General features: G+C 38.8%; 1 protein-coding gene across 1 annotated transcript; it reads right to left on the bottom strand.

Annotated features, from left to right (window-relative positions):
• Positions 1–1,060: 1,060 nt before the first annotated feature.
• Positions 1,061–24,502, bottom strand: XG (Xg glycoprotein (Xg blood group)). The gene is made up of 10 exons (XM_040056127.2): positions 24,043–24,502; positions 20,083–20,290; positions 10,409–10,450; positions 10,018–10,074; positions 7,346–7,381; positions 4,806–4,871; positions 2,780–2,827; positions 2,106–2,144; positions 1,702–1,821; positions 1,061–1,501 (listed from the first exon to the last, which is right to left on the bottom strand). The coding sequence occupies exons 2-10, from the start codon at positions 20,141–20,143 to the stop codon at positions 1,485–1,487; spliced, it is 486 nt and encodes a 161-aa protein (XP_039912061.1). The 5' UTR covers positions 20,144–20,290; positions 24,043–24,502; the 3' UTR covers positions 1,061–1,484.
• Positions 24,503–25,242: the final 740 nt, after the last annotated feature.

Consider the following 25,242-nt stretch of genomic DNA (forward strand, 5'->3'; position numbering starts at 1 on the left):
TGTATGTTGTCAAGATGTTTCTATGTTTAAACTGATGTACATTATAATTTCTTCTAGGATTAAAAAAAAAAAAAAAAAAAAAAGTGGTAATCTAAGCAGAAAACATATATCAATTTGAAATATAATTTAGATAAATAGTATTTTATGAAAAAGTACTTTTTTAGTGTAAGTATTCCTCTCAATGATGTAATAAACACAAAATCATATTCACCTCCATATAAATGGAATTGTGGTAAGAAAACCCATGCTTTGCATATAAAATGAAGATAAAACCACACCAATTTCCTTATGCTTTAAAAAGTTAGCTCAAATGGCTGTATTGCAGAATTATGTCAGTAAACTGCTAGTTTTGCCAGCTTCCATCTGTATTTAATTCATTTGCTGTTTTTTTGATGCAGTTAGCTAAATGAAGGCAGATAGACAGGAAAAGCACCAGTTTTCATGACAGATTAGTCTACATGAGGACATTGTTAGCACAGCAAGGCCGATCAGGAATGAGGGAAAGACATGAAAACAGCCTAGCTAGGAAAACTATGTCAATCACACCTCTACACAGTATGAAGTTTAAAAGTCATTGTGACTTAGATTTTAGAGATTGAAGCATCACAAACTCATTCTAAATGGATCAGAAAAAGCTTTGTACCCATTTTCCCTTTTCAGAAGTTACAAATAATACTTAAAGTAAACCCAAACCATCTTGCTAGATTAATGCCTTCAAAGGTTCCTAGAGCAGGGCCTAAGTTTGCAAGAAGAGAAAAGAAACTTAAGTGAAGTTCTAGTTCCTGAGAAGAGCTAAATACCATTTCAGTAATCAAATAAATAAATAAATAAAATCAGAATGTGTTCCTCTCTATTCTATTTTAAACAGTGGTTTGTCAATATGCATAATCTTTTCAATATATTATAAAATTAAGATGAATTTTCTAGCTATATTCCTTTTAATTAACTAGTATTCAAACATAAATACAAAGTAAAGGCATTCAAATTTTTAATTCTTTTGACAACAACAAATTTTCTTTAAACATAGTAAACATTACAGAAATATACTAGAGACCCAACAAGTGTGAAAGGAGATGGCAAACTCTTTATCCCAATTCTATCAGAAGAACTAGGTTTTTTGGAAAATTTTGAAAACTGAAAAAAAAATTATTTGGTGACTCAAATCCTCACAAACCCAAATCTTTCCATTTTTAGCTTATATCAAACTTGATTTCTTTGTACTTAAGATAATTTTTGAGTCAAAATCTGTATCTGACCCTTATGAATGCAGGTCAGAGAGTACAATACAACCCCTGGATGTTTTAAGCATATCTTTGATGACATAAAGCTCAAGGTGCAAAAGTGACGTCAGGTTAGAGAGAGCAGGATTGCAATGTCTCAGGAAAACGTCCGTTAGAGGAAGATTTTCTTCTGTCGGAATGGCAATGTAGAATGTCACCAACCAAAGGAGTCTGTGTTCAGACAGCAACTCTTCTTTCAGTAGTTTACACTGTAGCCCCTCCTGAAAAATGAAAATTAAACAATCAGTATTTCCACTGTGGGTGTTCTTTGCCAGCTTCTCGAAGCTGATCTGGGCCACCCAGGCTGGTTTCCCCACTCAGAGCCACAACTGTGAGGCACCTCTCTGGTGGCAGAGACAACTGTTTGTCAAATTCCCATCCACTTCAGCACTAAATCAGTGGAAAACTGTTTGGGCCTTACCACGTGGTTTGAAACAAAGTTTCTTATTCTTGTAAGCAGTGTAGGCAGCTATTGATCCAACAACCAGTATTACAAATGCAGAAATTACAGGAGAGGTAACTCCTGCTATTAAACCCGAATCTGTGGAAAAAAGAAAGAGAAAGGTTTCTTTTTCAGAGGCACTTAAGTGGTTTGTCTTAAGCATATTGTCAACTAAAGTGTGCCTTTACTAAATTATGAAAATAATTTGGTGAAACTATTGAATTAAGCAGATAAATAGAAATTGTGTTATATTACAGCTGATGTGAAAATTATGTCTAAAAGCCTAATTTATTATATGTGCTACTTTCATAAAGCTATCATTGTTTTAATATTTCATAGAGATCAGAAATCAATTGTAGAATAATGTAAATTATTTACTATACCTGTGTTCCCTCCATGATTGAAATGATGCTCCTCTTCTCCTGGAACAGAGGATGAAGTTTCATCAAAGAAATGTTTGTCATCCTATTTTGAGAACTAAGATTTTACTCAGCAAATTGTGATGTATAATGGGAAAAATGGGTGGCCCAACAAGACTGCAAGAGAGGAGCTGTTCTTCCACTCCCCACTGATAGTTGTGCTGGCCAGAGAAATAACTGTTCATCCTCTTGACACTTCCTTTTTGGGGAAGAATGTTATTGTCTTATAGAAGGACCGTATGTAACAGGCTACATCAAACTGATTTCACAGGGAGGCCAGTATACCCTTTTCTACTGCCAGGCAATCAGATCATTTATCAGTAGTTTGCATCAAGATCTTAATCTTGGTCCATCTACTTCATCATACCCCTCGCTTTTGGACTTTCCTTGCTGAATTCAAAGGGATAAAACCTGCAGGCTTCTGGCATATGCTAGAATGTTAAAAATGCTTTGGAATATGTTTCAAGTTCTAGCTTCAGGCTCAAACCCATGTTTTTTCATGAAGGATAACTAGCCTAAATAAAAATAACAGAGTCTGATCCTATACCTTCAGTGAGAGATTACCACCAAAGCAAAAACAACCAGCTCCAACTTACAGGTGTTAGGAACACGTTGCAAGGGAAATAGGGAAATGTTACCTGGTGGTAGAGGCTTTCCGTCAAGGAGATCTGAGTCATCAAAACCTCCTGCAAGATAAATATTCCAGCTGCAAAATTATCTACAGTGGTAACCCCTTCAGCTCTCTTGTCCATGCCTTTTGTAGTGTTCTAGGGAGAGATGTGGGACCTTTGAAATCCCAGCTTCAACATGGTGGATGGGTCACATGTCTTACAATGAAGAGTCACCTATCAAAATTCACCTGAAAGCTGAAGTACTGACACTACTGGTCTCTATGATTCTGTGTCTGCTTTGGGAACTTGTGGGATATGTGGGCTTGGGCTCTTAGTAACAAAAATTCCTTATTTAATTTGAAATACTGAGTCCCAGTGATCCCTGAAGCTGAGAGTCAGTGGGTCCTTTACAGGAAAGACTCCATAAGGACCTGTCCATGCTCACTACAGCCATACCCAAAGTAAGTAGAGGTACAGGGCGAAAGCCAGAATAGATATGCCACATTTACTTTATTTAAGCAAGCGTCTGCAACCAAACTCAAAAGCCATACAGGTTGCCCAGCCCCATTTGCTGTATGCCCCAGGGCCATCTCAGATGCACATCTCAAATTGATCTGAACACAGGTTTATCCCTGCCCTGCAGCTAGATGTCAAATTTGAACCTTTGCATAGTTTAGTGTATACACGCCCAAGGTGAAAATGCAAACAGGATTAAATGTTAGTCTTGTGCCACTTAAGATGCAGCATTCCACATTTTGAACAAACAGAAAAACTTTATGGCATCAACACTGACAGTTCTATTTGGACCTCAGCAAAGCCTTTGACACTATCTCCCACAGCACACTCCTGGATAAGCTGGCAGCCCGTGGCTTGGACAGGAGCTCTCTTCACTGGGTTAGGAACTGGCTGCATGGCCGGGCCCAGAGAGTGGTGGTGAATGGTGCTGCATCCAGCTGGCGACCAGTCACCAGTGGTGTCCCTCAGGGATCTGTGCTGGGGCCAGCTCTGTTCAATATTTTTATTGATGACATGGATGTGGGTATTGAATCTTTGATTAGTAAATTTGCAGATGACACTAAGCTGGGAGTGTGTGTTGATCTTTTGGAAGGTAGGAGGGCTCTGCAGAGAGACCTGGAACAGTTGGATGGATGGGCAGAGTCTAATAAGATGGAATTTATTATGTCCAAGTGCCGAGTCCTGCACTTTGGCCACAATAAAATGGGGTTTAGTGATTGGGGACAGCGTGGTCAGACAGTGCCCAGGAGGAAAGGGACCTGGGGGTGCTGGTGACAGCAGCTGAGAAGGTGCCAGCAGTGTGCCCTGGTGGCCAAGAGGCCAGTGGCATCCTGGCCTGGATCAGGAATGGTGTGGCCAGCAGGAGCAGGGAGGTCATTCTTCCCCTGTACTCGGCACTGCTCAGACCACACCTTGAGTGCTGGGTCCAGTTCTGGGGCCCTCAGTTTAGGAAGGACGTTGAGATGCTTGAGCATGTCCAGAGGAGGGAACAAGGCTGGTGGGGCACTTGGAACACAAACCCTGTGAGGAACGAGTGAGGGAGCTGGGGTTGTTTAGCCTGGAGAAAAGGAGACTCAGAGGTGACTTCAAGAGACTACAATCTCTTGAAGGGTGGTTGTGGACAGCTGGGGGTTGGTCTCTTTCTCCAGGCAGCAACTGACAAAACGAGGGGACACAGTCTCAGGTTGCATCAATGGAAATTTAGGTTGGATATTAGGAAAACATTTTTTACAGAAAGAGTGATAAGGTACTGGAATGGTCTGCCTGGGGAGGTGGATGTGGCACTCAGTACCATGGTTTTATTGAGATATTAAGGCATGGGTTGGACTCGATGATCTTGAAGGTCTCTTCCAACCCAGACATTCTGTGATTTAGGAAAAACTTTCTCAACTCTGACTCAGAAACAGTGACTACAAAAGGAGAACGCAGAGAAAGGATGATAAAAGATATTACTAGAGAAATAAGAGATTAAATCATTAAAAATGTCTGATCTGAACAGCTCATAGCACTACATTTTCTTAACAGCAAGTAGTCTTACCAGAATTACCATAGCTTCCTGGGCGTGGTGGAAGAGGTGGGTATAAAGGTTTTCTTGAGATGTCACCTATTGATAGTTAATATTGTTAGATGATTGAACAGGCAAAACTGGGAGCTGTAAATAAAAACATTTTATACCTATTTCTAATTTGTCCTCCCATGAATTAATAAAGGACCTTGTCAGTAGTTAAGAAGATTTAAGCACTACATCAACAAATACCTAGCTACAAAAACTGACTTGGAAGTAAACAGGGAATATTTTCAAAAGAGAAGAATTCACAAAAAGCATTGAGGGAAAATACTTTAAGTATACCTGGCAAGTGCTAACATTGTTGAAAGCTGACAGTTGGGAGGCACAATGTGTCATTGTGGGTGTCGGTGGTGCAGTTATTCAGAGCCAACAGAGAAGCTGGTGTTCTTGTCTGGGCAGGAGGCAATAGGTTATCTCATTGCCACCCACAGGTATTAAGGCCTGCAGATAAGTTTCATCTAACAGATTCTGAATTTGCCTAATGCATAATGAATTTTCTGCTCTTGAACTGTGCAAAATGAACTCAGACTTCAGCTTTGCTGTTGTTTAGGACTTTGTGCTAGCATTTAGCCTTAATTTTTTGCCAAAGAATTAGAAACAGATGCATTGGATAGAGCAGGAGATCTGATGACTAACAGCAGTTTCCAAACTGCGTATGCAATGCTGAAGAGCTCACTCAGGTCAAAGCCCGCCACATTTAATACCTAGGGTTGCTGCTCTGCGTGTATAGAGTTGGTTTTCTCTTGCCATCCTTTTCTCAACCAATTCAACCACATATTAAACTGTTCTCATACCCAGACAATGAATCTAGCTCTGCCCAGATCAAAATTAGGTCACAGAAATAAATAGCAATTTCCCTCCCCCTCCTTAAATCTTTCATCTTCCAAACATGCCAGATGCCCTTTTGCTATGCTTTATTCTCACCCAGCTGCTAAATACAGTGCTTCTGTTTCTGAGCATCATTTAGGTTCTGATGCATAAAATTATTTAGGTACATGCTTAACTTCAAGTGAGTTTGGCCTACAGCCAATGGATTTTAAGTAGAGTCATAAAGCTTTGCTGAATCAGACTTTGCCCAATCAATTATATTCAGTAGAGGAAAGACTTGTTCCATTCCAGCTCTCTGTGTAACGACCTAAGATTCACTGTAGCACAACAGAAGAAAACCACCAATCCCATATTTCATTTCTATTGTGATGTTGCACTTAGTCTTCTCTAAGCTTAAGAGGACATATTGTATGGCATAGCTGGTGAAAAAATAATGCCCAGAGAATACTGATAATGAGATATGTAACTTTAAACTCATTATACCATGTATGAAGGTCAAGTAAGAACCTGAACTAAATATGGAACAAAGAAATAAAAAACAACAGAAATGCAATTTTCCATCCTTGGAATTAAAATATTTGATTTAGTTAAGATACTTAAGCTATTAATACTTTAGTCAATATATTTAACCTATCCCCTCATAACAGTAAAATTAATAAATAAATTCAATAAAAGCTTGCAGGAATGAAAGAATTATGATAGAGAGGTATAAATGAAAATATAAACACGGGAATTATCAATAAAATTAGATTCAGCTTTGAAAAATGTGGAGTAATATGTCATTCAAACAAAGGCATGAAGTGCCACAGGGGAACTTGGAAATGGGAAAAAAATATAAAAATAAAAGGTGTCATTCTCTGAGGCTAAAACGTGAGTAAACCAGACCACTGCAGCTCATTTTTTCTTTTTTTGTGGCCGTGATTGAAGTGGAATTTAAGGCTTTGATTCAATACTAATTGCATTTTGGGTAACTACAGTATTCAAGAACCTTTCTGGAATACTTCTCATCCTTGGTCTATCTCTAAACACACTAAATAAAATTTGGTGTACAAATTTCCAACCTCAAGGATTTCATAAGTCTGCACAGCTCAGTACAATACTGTGAATATTTCTTAGGTCAGGTCTGAGTGTTATGGGAATATCTGGAAGTTAACAGCATGTTACAACATCTTGACCGCTTCAAGCATAAGCTGTATTCACCAGTGCTCATCTCTGAAACATTCCTTCCCGGATTTCTATTTTGCCATCAGCAGAGCTACAAGAAGCTCAAACCTCTCCATCCAGTGTTACCTCTGATTTCTAATCTTAGGCAGGCTCATTTTTGGTAGCTGAAAATATTACAGCTACTGTCAGAGGACTCCACCCTGAGCCATCACAACTGAACGGACCACATTTGCTCTCCCCAGCCATGCCTGGGGTTCTCTGCCAAGCCCCAGCTAGTTTCAGTTCATGCAAGGTCAGGCAGCTGGAACCTCTCAAAGGTAGCTGGTGACCAGGTGCTGTCCCCACTCTGCATGATGGCCTCAGGCAGAAGAGCTGCATGTACGTGAGTTGTAATAGCTCTCATGACCACGGCACCTCCTGCAGTATTGAAATCTCTTTCTAGAAATTAGGCAGAGTTCAGGAAAAGACTAAGAAAGAAAAAAATCCCCTTGTATTCAAGAAAAAAAAGGAATACTCACCCCCACCAAGAGCATCTCCTAAATGCAGATCATTGTCTAAAAATGAATATGAGAAAGATGTAGAAAAGTGAGTTACACACACATTTTGAAGGAAATTAAATGTTATTTTTGTTAGAATGTGTACAACTGCATGTTTGACAACCACATTTTTCAAGTCAGTGCCACAAATTCAAATAACTTATCACACTTTTCTTGAAAACTCTAATAGACTCTAACACCTTCCCACACACTAATTGACAAATAGCACAGTATTTTCTACTCAAAATACAAACGACTTTTTCCTGTTTTAAACGATGGTAAAATAAATCTTACACTTGAATCAAGATCACTACTTCTAATATACCTGCAAGTACAAAAATAAAATTAGCTATGTTATAACATGTAACTGTACCTGTTTCTAAAATACGCTTAATTATTAACAGTTATACTTGTGGTTAAAATTGGTATATGTATGTTTGGCTTCAGTGTAGTTTATTGAACTGCGAAAACTTAATACCCATTTCAAGAACAAATACTAGGGAACAATAAACCTACTTGGGGAGAGATTGAATCAGCTAATCTGTGTAAGGGTCATGGTGACCCCCTTGCTTCAGGCAATCAAATGAGCCTGGCTGAGGTTGGGAGACAGTCTGTTTTTACTTGCCTGAGCCATAAATGTTTTTAGATAGAATTAAATGTCCACATGTGATAGTTACCCAGTAAATCAACAGGCTGTGACCATTGCCCAGCACCATGAGGTGTCTCGCTGTACCTGGGATGGAATAAACAATTTGTCCATGAGCTGCAGATGTGTAAAGAGGAACTGTTTCTAACACACATGTGTGGATATGAGTATGTGGGTGGTGTTTTAAGGTGTATGTGAAATGAAGGTGAGCTCTGAAAGAAAAACATCAGATGGATGTCCCCTTCTTGATGCTTATATGTGTGGAGTGATACAGTAAATCAGAAGAAAAGGGATAGCAAAACTTATCTAAATTTTGGTATCAGTGCTTTTTGCCACAGAAAATTAGATAGACTCTCAATTAAACAAATAATTTTTTTCATTAGAGATGTGTCAGAATTCCTGAAATGCAGGAAGGTCACCATGCAGAAACCAGTTTTCTTCTGTTCTTTATACCAAGGAGGAGTGGGAAGCTGTGTTTGCACAGTATCTAGTCTCATTTGGGTAACAATGCAGAAATACTTTGATGTCACTAGGAAATCTGGCAGAAAAATAATGTAATGCATGACTTGGTTTGTTCTTGTCAGGTGTAGATCCTCCCTGTGTCTGCCCAGCAGAGAGCTGCATTTCAAAAATGCCTTTACCTGTCAATTGTAAGAAGAAATAAATTGGAAGCCGGATTCAATTTATTATTGAAATGAAGAATTCAGGTAAAAGGCAAGTTCTGCTCCAGAGGGTTCATGTAGAGATTGGTTTCAGAAATGCTAAGGTTGATACGAATGAAATAAAAACAGAATGTGTCTTTCAGGACCAGAAAAAACAACAAACTCTTAAAAGAACAGCAGTAAAACTGAGTAAAACTGAGGAATGTCTTGTTTCTGTCAAAACCAGCAGGCCTGTGCTCCGATGACAGCACAGATAACTTGGCAGCAGGGGAAAAGTAGAAAGGCATTCTAACACCAAAGGTGGCAGCATCTGCACATAGCCTGTGTACTCCAAGCAAATGAAAAATATAGCGGTCAGCAACCTGACCAAGGGTCTAGAGACACTAGAGTGAGAAATATTGTGAGGCAAAGGACCTGTCTATAATACCTGATTACTCCTAAAGGATACAAAAGATCTGTGGATTCTACTTGTCATTTCTGATCCAGAAGAAGCACAGAGACAGGACAAGGACTGGCAAGTTTTGTCTCATGTCGCACATGACGCTCACCAGACCACCTAAGCACACTCATCTTGGTGCTCGTAAGCATGTGGGTGTGAGGATATGGGGGAATTTAGGAGAATGCAGGAACAATGTTGAGTGGGTAAACATCAACTTACTTTGAGATTTTGTAAACAAGCATTATCTTCCATCAAATTTTGTGATGAATTTTGCTAGACTAGGGAGGTGCCTACAGGAGAGCTTCAGCTCAGGCAGAGGTGCATGGGATGCCCAGAGGATGCTGCCTGTAATTAACCTCAGTTGTACAAAAATCTCAATAAGCCTCACTTCTGAAGGATATAGAGGAAACCCTGAAGTTAAGATGAAGCATTAAGCAGATGCTAGAACGTACTTTTGTACCATCTTCCTGCACTTTCCACATCCAATAATTTATTTGTAACGCTGTGGATTTGGGTTTTTTAATACGTTTTAATTGGTTTTTTTAAATTCTCTTCAATCCTCTGTAGTACTGAAGAAGACTTTGAAATAGTTGGAAAACATGGAGTTCTTCCTCCCCAAAAATTAGTGGAGTGGATTTGATTAGGGCAGATATTCATCTGATGTTCATATCTCTAACAGATTTACGAGTCCATAAAAATTCCTTTCACCTGACTGAGGGAACTTCAGTGCAGATATTGGCACTCTAAGCTATCTTTAAACATGACCAAGTATAAAGTATTTTAAGGAGACAGATGTTATTCACACATTATCTCAGCTAAAACATGGCAGCAAATATGATGAAAAACCTCAGGTGAAAGTTTCTTACATATACAAAATCAGTTTTATGACCTATTACTTATTACTCACTGAACACTGGTCTCGTCGGTCTTCTGATCACCGTAGGCTTCCTGGTAATGATGTCATCTGTTGAACACAATGACACGCCAATAAACATTAACAACTTCAACGTAACAAAAGCAGGTAGCTGCAAATATAGGGAGCTGCTTTCAATAAACCTTTATGTATCACAGCAGAAACCACAAATGAAGGAATATGTTTTCAAAGCTATTTTTTTCTTTGTTTTAAAGAAGATTTTCATTTCATGATACAAACATTGAAATCTAGCATTCTCCAGTTCTGTGTATCTTTAACGTAAGTAGTAGCCACTTCATATTCCATTCCATTCCTTTTTCCAAGGAAAAAGATTTAAGATTAGATGTAAATGCCATAGTAAAATAAGGATAGAAAATCTACATACCAGGGTGATCAAGGGCATCAGCTAAATCAAAATCACCTTGACCTAGAAGGAATGTGACAGAAGACACTAAGTCAGCAGGCAAGTTTCCATGACCTCCAGACATGAGGGCTCTGTACAGAGCCAGAATAACAGTAAGAGGCAAAAGAAAGAGCCATCCAAACAGCAGCAGGCACAGAACAAGCTATCAGCTGTCATCCCTGTGCAGTGCAGTCCTGAATGACTGTGAGAGATGGGCTCATTCAATTCAAGGAAGTTATTTGTTCAGGCAGGCCAAAGAAAAGCTGCTCTCTTGTGTTACCATATTCACCTGCTGAGCAAACACCCCTTTGAAGAACACAGGTTGCCAGTTAGAGGGCATACGACTATTGCCAGGAGACAGATGAAAGTAGCATTCAGCATAGTACTTGTGAACCAAAACCATTAGGTGAGAATTTTTAATATATTCATTATTATTGTACTGGCTTAGCTTAGCAAGCAGCTTCACTGTCAAGCTTGCCTTGTGATCATTTGCAGCACAAATCAACTTGTTTTTTTTTAAAATTCTTACTGTAACATGGGCCATAAATAAAAGATAGTAAATGTGTTTACCAAATTTCATTTCATCTGTAAATTTAAAGATCTGAAAAAGGAAAAAAAATAATTCTTCCTGTTCTCTGTTAGGTGACAGCAGTCTTTGAATGTCACAGCAGAGTAATTAGCATCTGTACTTTTGAAGTTAGCAGGCAAATAAAACTGGAAAATATTTTAAATGTATAAACTGAAATAGATGACTTTGAACTGAACACACTGTTATTCATTTGAATCTTACTTTCAACTCTACAATCTGCCACTTTCCTTGTAATATACAGGCTTCATGAAACACATTTGCAGAATATGAATCCACTGGTTTCCATGCAGGGTGATGCATCATCCTTGTGTTTGCATTCCAAATATAAGATCAGCCTACACAAACCCACAAAAAGTCATGACATTCTATGACTTCCCTAAACAGAAATGCAAGCTGCACTTGATCTGCATATGTTTATTATCCTTTCTAAAAGGCCTAATACTTTGAGGAGTTTTTCTTGGCAAGTTTTGAATACTTCACAGCAAGAAAGGTGTCACTGTTCAAGTGAAGAAGCTGGGGAACAGAGAGAGGCTGTACAAAACACAGGTTTGTCAGCACAGCAGTGCTCGGGGTTCAGCTCAGCTCCTTCATCTTGACATGTCCTTTACATCTTTATGGCATTCTTCTCATTAATCACTGTTCCTGAATAATAGCTCTTGCCTGTGTCAAAGAGCTTCCAGAAAGATTAATTATCAGTGGTGAAACACTGTGTGATCCTCAAATACCAGTCAGCGCAGGAATATAAAGTAGAAATGTTTTGATTCCCATGAGGATTTTAATGTAAGTCTGTGAACTTAATTTATGGACAGGGTATAATGGAAGAGATAAAACAAGGTTGGAATGCAAAGTATGAATGGCTTCTAAGCAAAACTGCCCAGTAAAATATTAAGAGGAATACGTTTGGTAAGTAAAAATAGGCAAGAGCGTGTAAGACTTTCCCAGTAATGTTAGCAGAGTGGCAGGTTATCTCTTTATTATTTGATATGTTTTCGGTGTGTTCCCTCATTTGGCTGGCATTCCCTCCTCTGCCCTGGCCTCTCAGCCAACATTGCCAAGTTCAGTAATTTTTGGATTGGATCTTCAGGTGGATAATATTCATGGAACCACAGAAGCACAGAACAGTTTGTGTTGGAAAGGACCTTAAAGACCACACACTCCCGCTGCCATGGGCAAGGACACCTTCCATTAGAGCAGGTTGTTCAGCAACCCATTCAGCCCTGAAGAATTTCTAGGGATGGGGTATCCACAACTTCTCTGGACAGCCTGTTCCAATGCCTCACCACACTCACAGTAAAAAACCAAGTCTTCCTAATATCTAATTTAAAACTACTCTCTTTCAATTTAAAGCCATTATTAAACCCATAATCTAAGACTCTGACAGATTGCATTTTTTAATATTAATCCATTAAATACATAAATATATAAAATAAACAAGTTTCTTTATCAGAAGATATTTTCTGCTTGAGCCCTGAGTGCACCACCAGCCCCGGCCCTGAGCTTCTGCTGTCACCCCAGCCATGGAATCCTCTGATCTTGCTTCAGTCATGCTACGCACAGGTGGACATCCTGGCATTGATTTGACTTATATGGTCAAATGATATTATTCTGATTATAATATTATTATATTATTTCTTCAGTGTCTGCAGTACAAGCAAATTAATTTTGACAGTCCTTTGATTTTGTCCTCTGGTAAAATCCTCATTTTTGATCAGCATTCTGAGTACTGGAGGAGGCTGTCTGGCTTTGCCCCAGGATGCCAACATCAATGGCTAAAACCATTTCTTATTGGAGTGAGTCATCAGGAATAATTTTGTAACCATAATCAGAATAAGAGTCATGATAAATAATTCTGTAATACCGAAGAGCTGTTGGCCAAACCAGCTTCTTTGTTACAGGTCATGACATGCAGAAACTAACAATATGGAAAGCAACTACAGAGGTCCTAATGCTGTAAAGAGAATGTGACAAAATCATCTTGTGAAGGAAGACTGTGGAAAACTTTCACGTGGAATATTTCTTTGAAGTTAGGGAAAAATAAAAATAGAAGCTGGAATCTAATCAGATTATGAAATTCAAGCAAGATGATGCAGATAACTTCAATTGCATGAGAACTAAAGCAAAACAACAGACTGAAACAATTACTGACACCTGCCCTTCTTCTGGACAATACCAATGTTTCCTTCACCTATTGTGTATGTCTGTTTTGCTATGGAAAAGGTGCAAAAAGGCAAAAGGTTTGAGACTTGAAGGTTGAGACTTCAAGGGAGAAACAGAAGAAAGGTACAGAAATTCTAAGAAGAGAAAAAAGGAGACTGAAAATCTCCTGCAGGAATTATTCAGACTGATTTTTTAAAAAATTATTTCTGATGATAAACCAAGTTATAAAAAGAAAAGGACACCAACACAGAACGACCGCCTAGGAGTAAGACAAGAATCCACAGTGAAATTTCTTTGACTATGTAAACATAAACTTTGACAGATGGGCACTTTGTATCAGGACATCTGTGCGGCATGGTAAATTATACTACAATAAACCAAAAGACTGCTTGGACTTCCATGCCAACTTCCTCTGATAATAACATCAAATGACCTCAAGGAGTAAGATTCTGTGGAGCAGAATTTTAAATGCTCATTACCATTCCTGAGACTGTACCTAGACATTTTTAAGAATCTAATTTCAGAAGGATAACAGTTGGTTAAATAGCTGAACAGCTCAGACTTTATATGGTTGGTCTAAAAACAAAACCACATTAGAGTCTCAGAAAATATTTAGCTCAATAGGACCTGCAGTCACTTCAGAGAACTCTGAAGATAAATGACGAGGGGAATAAATTAGAGAAGCTCTCCACAGAACAAACAGACTGAAATAAATTAATTTTCCACATTTTTTTTTTTTATCAGCTTCCATAATAGAAAGAGTTGGAAATATACTGATTAAAATGAAAATGAAAGAAATTTTAGTGGGGCAGAAAGAACTTTGTTCCACTCTTTTTTGGTGGGTGTTTTTGTTTTGTTTTTTATTGGTTGGGGGTTTTGTGTTTGTTGATGTTGGCTGTGTTTGTTTTAATCTGGATAAAGTTGCGAAGAGATTTAGCTGTGCAGGTGGTATTATCTCAGCGTTATCTCTGTTATTACTGTTTTTCAGCTAGTGTTCTATTTCTTGGCATTACTTCTAACCTTTCTTCTGGGAGTATCCCTGTTTTGACAAAGAAATAAAATTACTGTAATAATATTTTTTGTGGGTGGTCCCCAATGACTCATAACAGAGAATTTGAGAAAATGCTTGCAAAGTCATGTCCTCAGGCACATCAACATTTCTTGCTCCCAAATCTGGGATATTAATTTTCTGAAAATATTACCCAAATATCCAGTCACTAAAATGTAGACAGTAGCATCTTCTGTCTGTGGTTTAATTTGTTAGCTAAATGTTGAATGGATCCACCACACTTTAACCGTGCATCTGTTTGATCACGAGGGTCTGAGGTGCTACAGCTTTTGAGTTGAATTCTTGAGGAACAAGGCTGGATTCTGCAAGGGAGTGTTGTCAGTTTGTCGTGACAACAGAAGTAAAGTTTTCTGACCAAAGTCTACCACGACATCACTCTGCAATTCTCAATCTCCATACAAACACAACTTGTGGCCCTTAAAATGACACAGATTTAAATAAGGCAGTAATGAATATTTCTAAGTGAGGATCAGGTTACATGACAAATGAAATTAACTTCTCAGGATTTTAATATGCATAATTTAATATTAAAAAGGCAGCTAAAATCCATGAGAAAATGTGTTTGTATAACTTTGTACATGTTTCTGGACACACACCTAAAATGTATATATCTGCATGTTAGACAAATAATTTTGTCATTAAGATGCTTAAATTAATTGGGTTTGGGTGCATTGCTGGTAATCGTGTTTGGGATAGATTACCTGTGTGACAAATAAATTAGAAGCAACTAACTTCTAATTCTGAGCAAGATAAAAAGGGAGAATAAGTCAACTTTACAGTATTTAAAGACTTGTTCAAGTATGATTTCTTCAGTGTAATTAATTAGGAATTGTTTTGCGAATACAATGAGCTTAAAACAGTATGAAGCTGGCAGAGAATGAGAAAGAAGTCTGTGACTTAAAAATGAGAACAAAAATTTTCTAAAATGGAACAATATGTTACCAAAATCACTCATGAGACTCACTTTATGTATTTTTTTTAGCTGAAATTTTAAGTTATTCTTTGCACAGACCATTTCTGATTATAATACAATCAAGAAACCTATTTGCTCCATCATGAGAAAAAAGGATGTATTTTCCCATGCATAGGACTTGAAGCATGCTCATGTACTGGTCCAACTTTATTCAGGAAGCAATTATGTTTGTTTAAAGGAAATTACTAATTTCTGGGAGAACATGAAAGTTTACACCCCAGAGTGGACACTGCAGACAAAATCTCAATGAGCAGGTACTATTTCTTTCATGTAATAGCCTCATGATCCATATTTCCTGATGATGTTACTGTAGCTTGTTTTTCCTTTCGTTTCATAAACAACGATTGCCATTACAACCCCTTGATGCTGGGGTGGAAAATGAGTATATTTTAAGATCTATAATTAAGATCCAAGGTCCAGTATATAGACCACAACATGTGGACCTGATTATTGGCTTCATAGTTTTTGCTAGGCCACTTCTGGTTTTAGTTTAAATACAAGGGAAATGAAAAGGACTCTTTTGCTTATTCATACAAGAACACATTTAAATAATTACCAGCAACTAAGATGCACTAATAAAGTAGGAGTGCCCGTACTGCTTTGGCTCTGTGCAACATAGTCTCACCAAACACAAAAGAAAATCTTTTAGTTCTATGATATTTGCCTTGCTGTTCAAAGCTAACTGATGTTCTTTATGATCTGATATGCCCTGCATACATTAAAAAATAAAATTCTGAATTTTGCTTCAGAATGAGTGCAGAAGAAGATGGTGCTGTAAAATTGCAGGCAGAGCAAAAGAATTGGGATCTCCCATGAAGGAACATACATGTTTCTGTGCACTTTACTCAGATTTTCAGCTTTGTGTCATGAGGCAGAAGAGCTTAGCCCATGGTGTGGGCTCTTAATCCAAAGCTTCTCTCTGTCACTACAGGTTCATGAAGCTGCCAGCCCTTTTCAGCCATTTGGTCTGAGAGTCTCAGGCTTAATGATGGTCACATTACATGAGAACATGTGCTCAAACAAGAGACTTGTATGAGTATTCCTACTGAAATCCTTAGTGTGGCACAGGCAACAGCTGTGTTGGGCTCTCAGAATGACCACTAGCTGCTTAAGTACCAGCTAACTAATCCCACCTTCTCCAGTGAGTAATTTCGAGACCACAGAGGGAACAGAATATAACGTAGGTGGTCAAGGAGATGCCAAGGTTTTCTGTTTTCTGTCGCTCACAGAATGTGTTTTAATGTTCCTCTTCCCACTTTCACACCAGGTACACTGGTAAAATGCATGCAAAATAGCTCTTGACCTTCAATATTGATAGTCCCTGGTTCCTTCACCACTGGTGTAACTAGACCAGGGATGTAAGGAAGGACTTCAATTTGTCTGCTAATCTTAGTGCCTACTCTGGCCTTTGCATTCACTTTTTCCCTGTCATTGTTGCCCTTTGAAAACATATTGCTGTGATTTAACTTTTACATAATTCTTCATGAATTAAAAATCTACTGATAACAGGCAAATCTTATGCAGCAGAAGCGGGACTTATATTTTCATAACCCATCCAAGCCCATTCTTCCAGCTGGGATGGTGTGTTTGCCTTCAGAAGATATTGCACTACAGGCCAGATTGAAGTATTTTTAGTATTTTCCCATAATGCTCACAGACGTCAGCCTGTGGAAAGGAAGGAAGACTCTAATCCAAACAAACTGAATCTCTCCCCTCCTACTACGAGGCAAAATGCCACAGAAAGGTCTGTTTTTATTGATTTCTAATATTGAAAAGTATCTGACATTTATTTGTTATTTATTATCCTCAGTGGGATGGAAAGGGTTCGACAACTGATGGTGCAAAGAAGTTAATAATACACACTCAAGCAGGCTTGCAACATGGCAGCAATGTTTGAAAAGTGAACCTGAGAAGCTGAGTAACTACACCAGTTGTTTTCTCTTCCCGAGCTCTGATGTTGCAACCGTTCTGCCGTTGTTAAGTGTCTCAACCAGTTCAGGTATGTGGATTTTTCGAGCTGCAATCACTCCCTTAGCTGATAGCACTGATGTGCCTGTGGATAATCACAGTTCAGGTCTTGGGAGTGAAATAGTTTTGGCAGCCAGCAGAAGAGAATTTGTTGCCTCCTTAATCTGTAAGTGCTTCAGCACGTCCACAGGGACCTCACACTGTGAGGACAGTGAGGACTGCAGATACATGGAGCAGTAAAACAGGACTGTGTTTGTCATCTCTCCTGTTTCTGTCTTTTAACTCCAGTGGAAACTACATTATTCATAGAACTAAGTCACATAGGGTCTCAAATTCAAATAGGTCTACAATTTTCCCCCCATAAAGTGCAAAGCTGATTAACCAAGACTACAACTGACTTTGAGTCAAAAGCTTTGTAAGCCTTGGCTGAACAGAGGTGCATGGTTTGCTGACTTGCAATAAATGCTGTTCCCTTTACCTAGAGCATTCAATACCTGGTGGAGTAAAGCATCTCAGACATACCAGTCTTCACAGTGTCTTTGTTTCTGGCTAAACATGTAATCTATCAGTCAACATTGAAGACCATGAAAATATAGATTATATTTACATTGGGAATCTGAGGAGCATGCTGAGCAGTCAGGTCTGAGTGAGAGTCTCAGTTGCCTTCCCAGTCCATACAGGGGAGAGCCCCTAGGTTGCACAGATTCCCTACTGCAGGTATGCACACAGGTTTGTGGCCAAGATGGGGATCTATGTTTCAAACAGATGCATGATCTCAGTTACCTGGGAGCAATCTGAGTTGTGTCTGAGCACACCTGAAATGAAAAACACAGCCAAAGCTGAAATACCAGAGATCAGCCAAGCTGCAGGAACTGGTGAGGAACGTTACCATGAAATTCAGTGGAAGAAGTTTCTGTGAAGTTTATTTCATTTGGATTGGGCTAAAATCCTCACAGACAATTCATTGTTGAAGCTCAAATACATAGGAGAGTTCATGTAACCCACCTAAGTCTGGATATTCCAAAAGCTAGAGCGTAGCTAAAAATGGAATACTGCAGTCAGCATATATGTTTCTGAACTGTATCAGATTTCACTTTCCTTGTGCAATATTGTTCTTGGTTCTGTTATGCTTCTGTTAAGATGTGTCCATCAAGGTAGTTTAGCCAACTAACTCAAGATAGTCGGACACAAAGGAAATGCTGGATAGTGGGAGGAATGATGTCATCTGGTCTGGCTGTGATGGTCCAGTAATTTATAGATGCTATCACAAAAGATTGCGATTTAGAAAAGAATTAAGCTGCCTATAAAAGGGTGAATCGTGGCATAGACATTCCTGTCATAAGAACACCAGACCACCTTTTCACAAGCACGGGCAAGCATTTCTCATGTCTTGATTGGGACTGAGAAGAGGTTCTTGTAAATGTCCCCTGAAACATGGTGAATACTTTGATGATAAAATTCAGTGGCTGTTGCCACAGTCTTAAAATAATTAAGTTTGCTTGTCAAAGTGGATAAAATTGTCTCCAGAGTCTTAAGACTGTGCCCAAAGCCCACAGCAACTTTCAGCAATGTCTTCTCCCCCAAAGCAAGGGAGAGACTAAATTGGCTCTAAATTAACAGATGTATAAATGAAGAATGATTAGGCTGACTACCCTTGTAATTAAAATAGTAGAGTATATGCAAATTGGCTTGCTCATGCTCAGGTTGTCTGAACAGAACTATTCAACATATGACAGTTACAGAACAAGAAAGTCTGCATGCCAAGAGGTGAGAGACTGCATGAATCATGACTGCTCACAATACAACAGGCAGGCTGGCACAGTCCTACTGCTCTGCTCTTTCTATGCCATGCTAATTGCTGAAGACCTCTAAAAAATTCCTCACTTGTTAAAATGAAACCATTGAACTAAGAAGTTAAGACAAGGTGATTTCCACTGCCCATCACTGCAAGATCTCCTAGGGACTTTGTTTAAATAGGGGTGGTGGGAGAATCAGCAGCAGCTGCTATTTTGGAGCAAGTGATTAATAATTGATTTCTTCCTGCACTGTACTAAAATTTTCTGCGATATTGTTAATATACAAAAAAGAAAAGGTTACAAGTATACCACATGGCAGGTGCACACAAAGTTAATTCTATTTGGTTTGACTTCAAGAAAAGTTAGAAATAATACTTTGCTGAAAGAAATTATGTTTGAATATAGTAAAATGACTCAGTATGAAAAGACTACATTTCGCCTATTGCTATTTATTCATCAAAAAATATATACAAAATGTATTCAATTCTAAATTAGCCCTGCATGAAAAAGTATGCTTGTGTGTGGAATACATTTATTAAGGTTAATAAACAATTAGTTTAAAATTACTAAAGTATATGAACCAATATAAAGGCCTTTAAACTGAATCAGAATTTGGTTTTACAATAAATATCAATAACCAAGAAAAGCTTTAACACATGAAGTCATTCTTTGACTAAGAATCTCTTTGGAGCAAGTTCCCCTTGAAGCTTTTATTTTACAGCTTCCAATTTAAAAATTTATACTCAAGCCTAAACTTGTGAATCATTTTAGGGAAGGAACACTAGTGATAAAATAAGAAATGAACAAACTCCAACTAGTATAGCTATTACGAACAATCATCCAGGAGACACGTATCACTTTAGAAACTGGTGAAGCACATATAAACACTTTTGAATGCTTCTCATGAAACAGTAGCTTAAAAAAAAAAAAAAAAAAAAAAAACAAACCAAAAAACCAACAAACTGCTAGCAAGTTTTTCAAAACAAACAAGCATCCCTTTTAGGCGTTGGGAACTTAGGTTTTTTTGTTTTGTTTGGGGGTTAGGCATTTTTTTCATTTTTAATAATCTAGCCTTTGAAATTAGCCAAGGTAAAGGTCACTTACCTCTTACACAGACTAGAAGAAAGCCAAGGCACAAAAGAAAAATACTCCTGAATTTCTCCATGCTCTTCTATGCAGTGCCTTGATTGCAGCAGTTGGTTTTTTACCAGCAATGATGGCAGATGTTGCAACTGCAGTGCCAAGGTTTGAGGGAGACTCTTGGAACCAGCAGCTCTGTACAAAGATTATTTCTCACCACCACACCCAAGCTCTGCAAGAGAGAGAGAAACCTTTTTGCACACAAGGCAAGTAACAAAAGCAAGCAGCCCTGCTTGAGCCAAGCTGCAAGCAGCACATTAGGTGTCACCTGTGCTTCAAGAAACTTATTTATCACCCAGGGAGGAAGCACGGAGAGCTGGGGAAGCAGTGGCAGCACCCAATCAGGAGGGTGCCTGAACTCTTTGGATCCACCTCCTTCCCAGAGGGGAAAGCCAACCTGTTTGACATCCTCGCCTTCAAAGTAGGGTGTGGTGCTGTGGAAGCTCAAGTAGCTTGTAAGAGGAGACCGTCCTTCTCTGAAGCATGCTTGAAAGGATCACTCAGACATACTTTGTCCTCAAAGCAGCACTTCCCTGCTTTCTTCTTGGCTCAGCAATAGCAGCTGATAAAAGCCATCCTGTCAGCCCCCTTACTTGGCCCACCAAATTAAAGAAGTGGATGGAGGTTAGGAATCCACTTTGCAGCAACTTGGAATTGGCAACAGAGGGACAACAAAAAACCCCTACTTTTATAAATTTAAAATATGATGTTGGACTATTAAACTGAAGCATGCTCCGCTCCCCAGTGAATGCTTATCCTCACAGGCAAACATTGCCCACCATGACTGTTTCTATTGATCTAGTTTGTTTGTTTGATGTATAAATATCCATGCATATTCTACATGGCGAGAGATGTCAGATACTGCAGACTGTGATGGTACAAAGCTTTGGAAAATGAAAAAATCATGCATCTATCTGTACATGGACACACTTTTAAATTATTGATGTGATTTAAATCCAGTTTTGTCATAGCATCATAGCTATCTCATGCCTGTCTCTAGCAAACACATGTGCCTACAGCCTTGTCCTTTGAACTGGATTGCAGCCATCACCCTGGTGCCCAGCACCAGCAGGGTGGCTGGTGGGCATCCTCCCTTGTGCTTGCGGGATAACGTGCAGGGGGCTTGTCAGAGCTGTTTTGTCTAGGGCAGCAAATAGCTCAGGACTCTGCTACCATGAGTGGCCAGTCTGAGCACTGATGGTGTTGCAGGGTGATTGTCTGTTGTGGGGCACAGGCTGCCCCCAAATGCATTTCTGTTGAGTTATCCAGAACATACAACTGAACTCGTGCTTTTATGCTAACTACAAAAACCAGATGCAACAACATAAGAGGGACTGATAGAACTTGGTGACACTGGATGCTCAAGAAGGTTGATGTTCAAGCAGGCAAACTCCCTCTCCCCTGCCCAAATTTGAAACATCAGAATGGTTTATAAAGGTCTGGCTTATAGCTACCTATAGGAGCTCTAAAATTCAATTTGGGTATTGTCATTCTCCATGTCAAGGCCAACTGCTGAGTCTCAGAACAGTTAAGGACATTTAGGCTGAAGAGGTGACTTTTTCAGCCAGTTAAAACAAGAACTATACCATGAAATGAGAAAGGAGCAATCCCATAAATCCTCAGGGGTTTTTTTGTTGGGTGTTTTGTTTTTGTTTTTGTTTTTGTTTTTGTTTTTTTCCCCCCCCCCAGAATGTCAAAAGTAGGCCGACATGTGCTGATCTCCATACAGGTGATGAATTTGCCCAAAGGGAACTGGAATGTTGGCAAGGTTAGGTACTAGTCCCAGGCAGGTCTGAACAGCTTATGTACGTTCAGTAGCTTTACTTCAAAACAGTTCCTACAAGTGAAGTCTTCCCAAAACACATTGTCTCACCTGTCTGCTGATACAACTTCATTGTGATATTGAACATTCTCAGATGATGATGCACATCTTGTTCAGTTCTTCTGAAGCCAGCTATTGCCCTATCTAGCTAAATAACAATATGAAAGTGGGTGGCACTGGAAGGAGTGGACCTAGGGTAGGAATCAGGATGTCTTGAATGTTTATTGCCATCCTGTTCTTGGGAGCGTTAAAGGAACTTCTTAATCTTGGTGCATCAAAAACATGCAACAGCTTGCCCAAGATAGCAAGCAAAAAATATTGTATATTAAAAAGAAATATATGATTTAATACCATAAATCACAGTTTTAGCACATTATCAACCCATATTTTTCTGTGTAAAGGGAAACAAAGTTCTCTCTACTATTGACCCGACAAGGTGGAAGAATTGCCTGTATTTTTTTTACCTGTCTTTTAAGGAAATCCCCAATATTCTAGAAATGCAAATGGAGGTAGAAAAGGAGTCAGTGTGTCTGTCTATTATAATTTACACCACATAGTTTTACACCATCAGGCCTCTTTTAGATGAGACACACTAAAAGGGAAAAAGTTCAGTCACAACTCATCACAGTGGCAGTCCCATCTTCCTGTGGGCAGAGGTCAGAAATTGCTCTCTTTGGCATGGGTAACCTGCTCTATGTGTCTGCTGGAGATGAAAGAACTGAATTATACACTAGAACTACTTGGGAATGCCACTAATATCCTACACTACTCATCTTTTTTCATAAAAACAGAGGCACCTTAATTAAAATATTGAAGCATCCAGTAATACAAGCCATTAATTTAAGTGCTAGCCAAACACACAGCTGAATTGGTGATACAATTTCTTGACAACAGAAGACTACAAGTACTATGTACTAGCTAAAGCTTCAATGATTTTTCACAAGAAGATGGAAGAACATGTATTTTATTCTTGTGGTTATTAAGGTACTCCAAATGCAGAGATTTGGGAAAACTATGGGTTTGTTCCATTTAAGTTCTTTTTCCATTCCTAATAATCTCTTCACTTCCTTTACAACGTGTTTTCATATCTTTGTAACAGAAAAGAGCAAAAAGGAAGTAATATATTCAACTTGTGAAAAGGTTAGGGCTTGCTTCATAATCTTCTATAGTGAAAAACACACATAGAACAGGTGAGATGTGTTTGAGGTGGTGGCCTAAAGTAATAAGGGTGGGGGGGGGAAGCCGCATTGAAAATGTAACTCAGCCCAAGATACACTGAAAATTAAATGCACTAAAATGTTTTTCTTAGCATTTAAAATTTCACACAGATACTGAAATATGCCTAAATAAGAGCTACAGCAAAAAGCTGCCAAATGTTATGCTCAAGATTTTCTTGCTTTCATTTGAATAAGTATTTGAAATGAACATCACATTAGAAAACCATCAAAACAGTTTTCAAGAAGTCTTTTCTGCTTTTCAGTCATTTCTTTATTCACCAATACGATGAAAAAACTGCCACTGCAGCTACCTTGTAGAAGCTGAAGTGATATATTATTCTACAACTGTGAGTTTATCTTTTCTTCGTGTTAGAGCTGGGATTAACGCACAGGAGTTGCAGTTTCGTGTTCAGACTCAGTGTTTATTAATTCTTATCTATAGTACAGTCTCACGAGTCCTGAGCTCTAACTAACAAGGTAGAAAATGGAGCTGAATTTTAACTCCTTCCAAGGTCTTTTAAGCACTAACTGTCCAATGATGAGATGACACCTGTATTATTTTTACTTTTAACCCAATAACCAACCACCCAAGGCCTGCAATGCCTTTTTCACCCAATTAGAAAAAAACACCTGAAACCAAGGTGAAGAAGGACTTGGACAACGCCTTAAATCCTCCATATTTCCCCATATCTATTACTATATACTAAAACCTTAAATTCCAAGTTTTTCACTCTGTGAGATCACACAATACTATTGAAACTACACACCCACAACCCCAGTGCCATCACTCAACTTCATGAGCCTGTTCCACGGCCTCAAGTCAAATGCACTGCTCGCTTGAGGGTCAGTGTCTTTTAGCACAGAAAGCCTGAAATCCTCACTTACCACAATTCCAACATACAACAAGATCCTCCTCTGATTATTTTTCCTCCTATTCCTGATGATAACTCCTCGTTATCCTCAAAGGAGGTAGACTAGAATAAGAAATGGAAGTGAAGAGGGTGTGCCACAGGAACAGGAGAGCACTCCTTGTTGTGCCATCCATTTTAACTCAGTTTGAAGGTAAAGGTACCTCACAGGGATCAACTTGCAGTTTGGACCTAGAAAGAACAGTATTTTTTTCATTCTACCACACAGTCTGATTGAAGCATGTACAAAAACTACACTAATTCCCAGAACTGAAAGTCAATGGCAGCTCATGAGGCCATGATGGGCAGCAGCTAATCTGTGGGACATGACTGCAGAACTACTGGAGTGGAGTGGAGAATAATGGTAAACTGATAATGTTTCCTTTCCCAATGGGTGGGAGAAATAATGACTTAGAGTATTTAGTTCAATAACGTAATGGCAGTTCAGCGAGAAAGAAACAAGATCAAAGTTTCTGTGGGTAGTGAGGCAAACAGCAATGCAGCAATTAATACCCCAATAACTGAAAGTGAACTGCTACATTTCATCCACAGGTAAGTAACAGGAACCCATAAACTGGCACCTTCTCACAAGAGAACAAAATGAAATTTCAAGTCTTCTGTTTAACCTTCTATGTCCAGGGAGCAGCAGCCAGTCTTTCTTCCTTCTTCCACAACTCCAGGCTGTGGAACCATAACTAGACAAATCAGTTAAGTTGGAAAAATCAGTAAATTTGTTGCTATCTAGGCACTTGGCAACCTCTGTTTTGCCTTCTCATTTAGTTATGGTCCTCTCACATCAGAAAGTGAGACAACACGTGGCCCTGCAAAAGTGTCTGCTGCTAAAGGATCTGAAGGTATTTGGATGAGAAAAATTGAACGCCATTAAATATACCCACACTAAGATGTCAAGTGCGTATTTTCAGTAGATTCTGGGTCACTACATCTTTTTGTTCAAAACCATTCCTGTCCTTCACACAGACAGATGTCTTCTCTACACTTCACACGGGTAAGCATCTCCTGTAAGCAGCTCAAAGCTTTGTTGCTTCTGGCCAACTTCATTCCAAAATGATTAAAATGTCTGACTGAAATAAACCTGATCTGCTGATGGAGCAGGAAGACAAACTATTTAAAAGATCCTTCTCTAGGTGAGTGAGCACCAAGCTTTTTATTTCCAGAA

The sequence above is a fragment of the Hirundo rustica genome, chromosome 2, assembly GCF_015227805.2.
Source record: "Hirundo rustica isolate bHirRus1 chromosome 2, bHirRus1.pri.v3, whole genome shotgun sequence".
Classification (NCBI taxonomy): domain Eukaryota; kingdom Metazoa; phylum Chordata; class Aves; order Passeriformes; family Hirundinidae; genus Hirundo; species Hirundo rustica.

Bases quoted from the DNA above. Each gene is read 5' to 3' on its own strand.
- XG (XM_040056127.2), bottom strand. From the start codon at position 20,143: ATGGAGAAATTCAGGAGTATTTTTCTTTTGTGCCTTGGCTTTCTTCTA. The intron at 4,872-7,345 runs GTGAGTATTCCT...AACTATCAATAG, and splicing joins AGGAGATGCTCTTGGTGGGG to GTGACATCTCAAGAAAACCT. The intron at 2,145-2,779 runs GTAACATTTCCC...CCTCTGTTCCAG, and splicing joins CGGAAAGCCTCTACCACCAG to GAGAAGAGGAGCATCATTTC.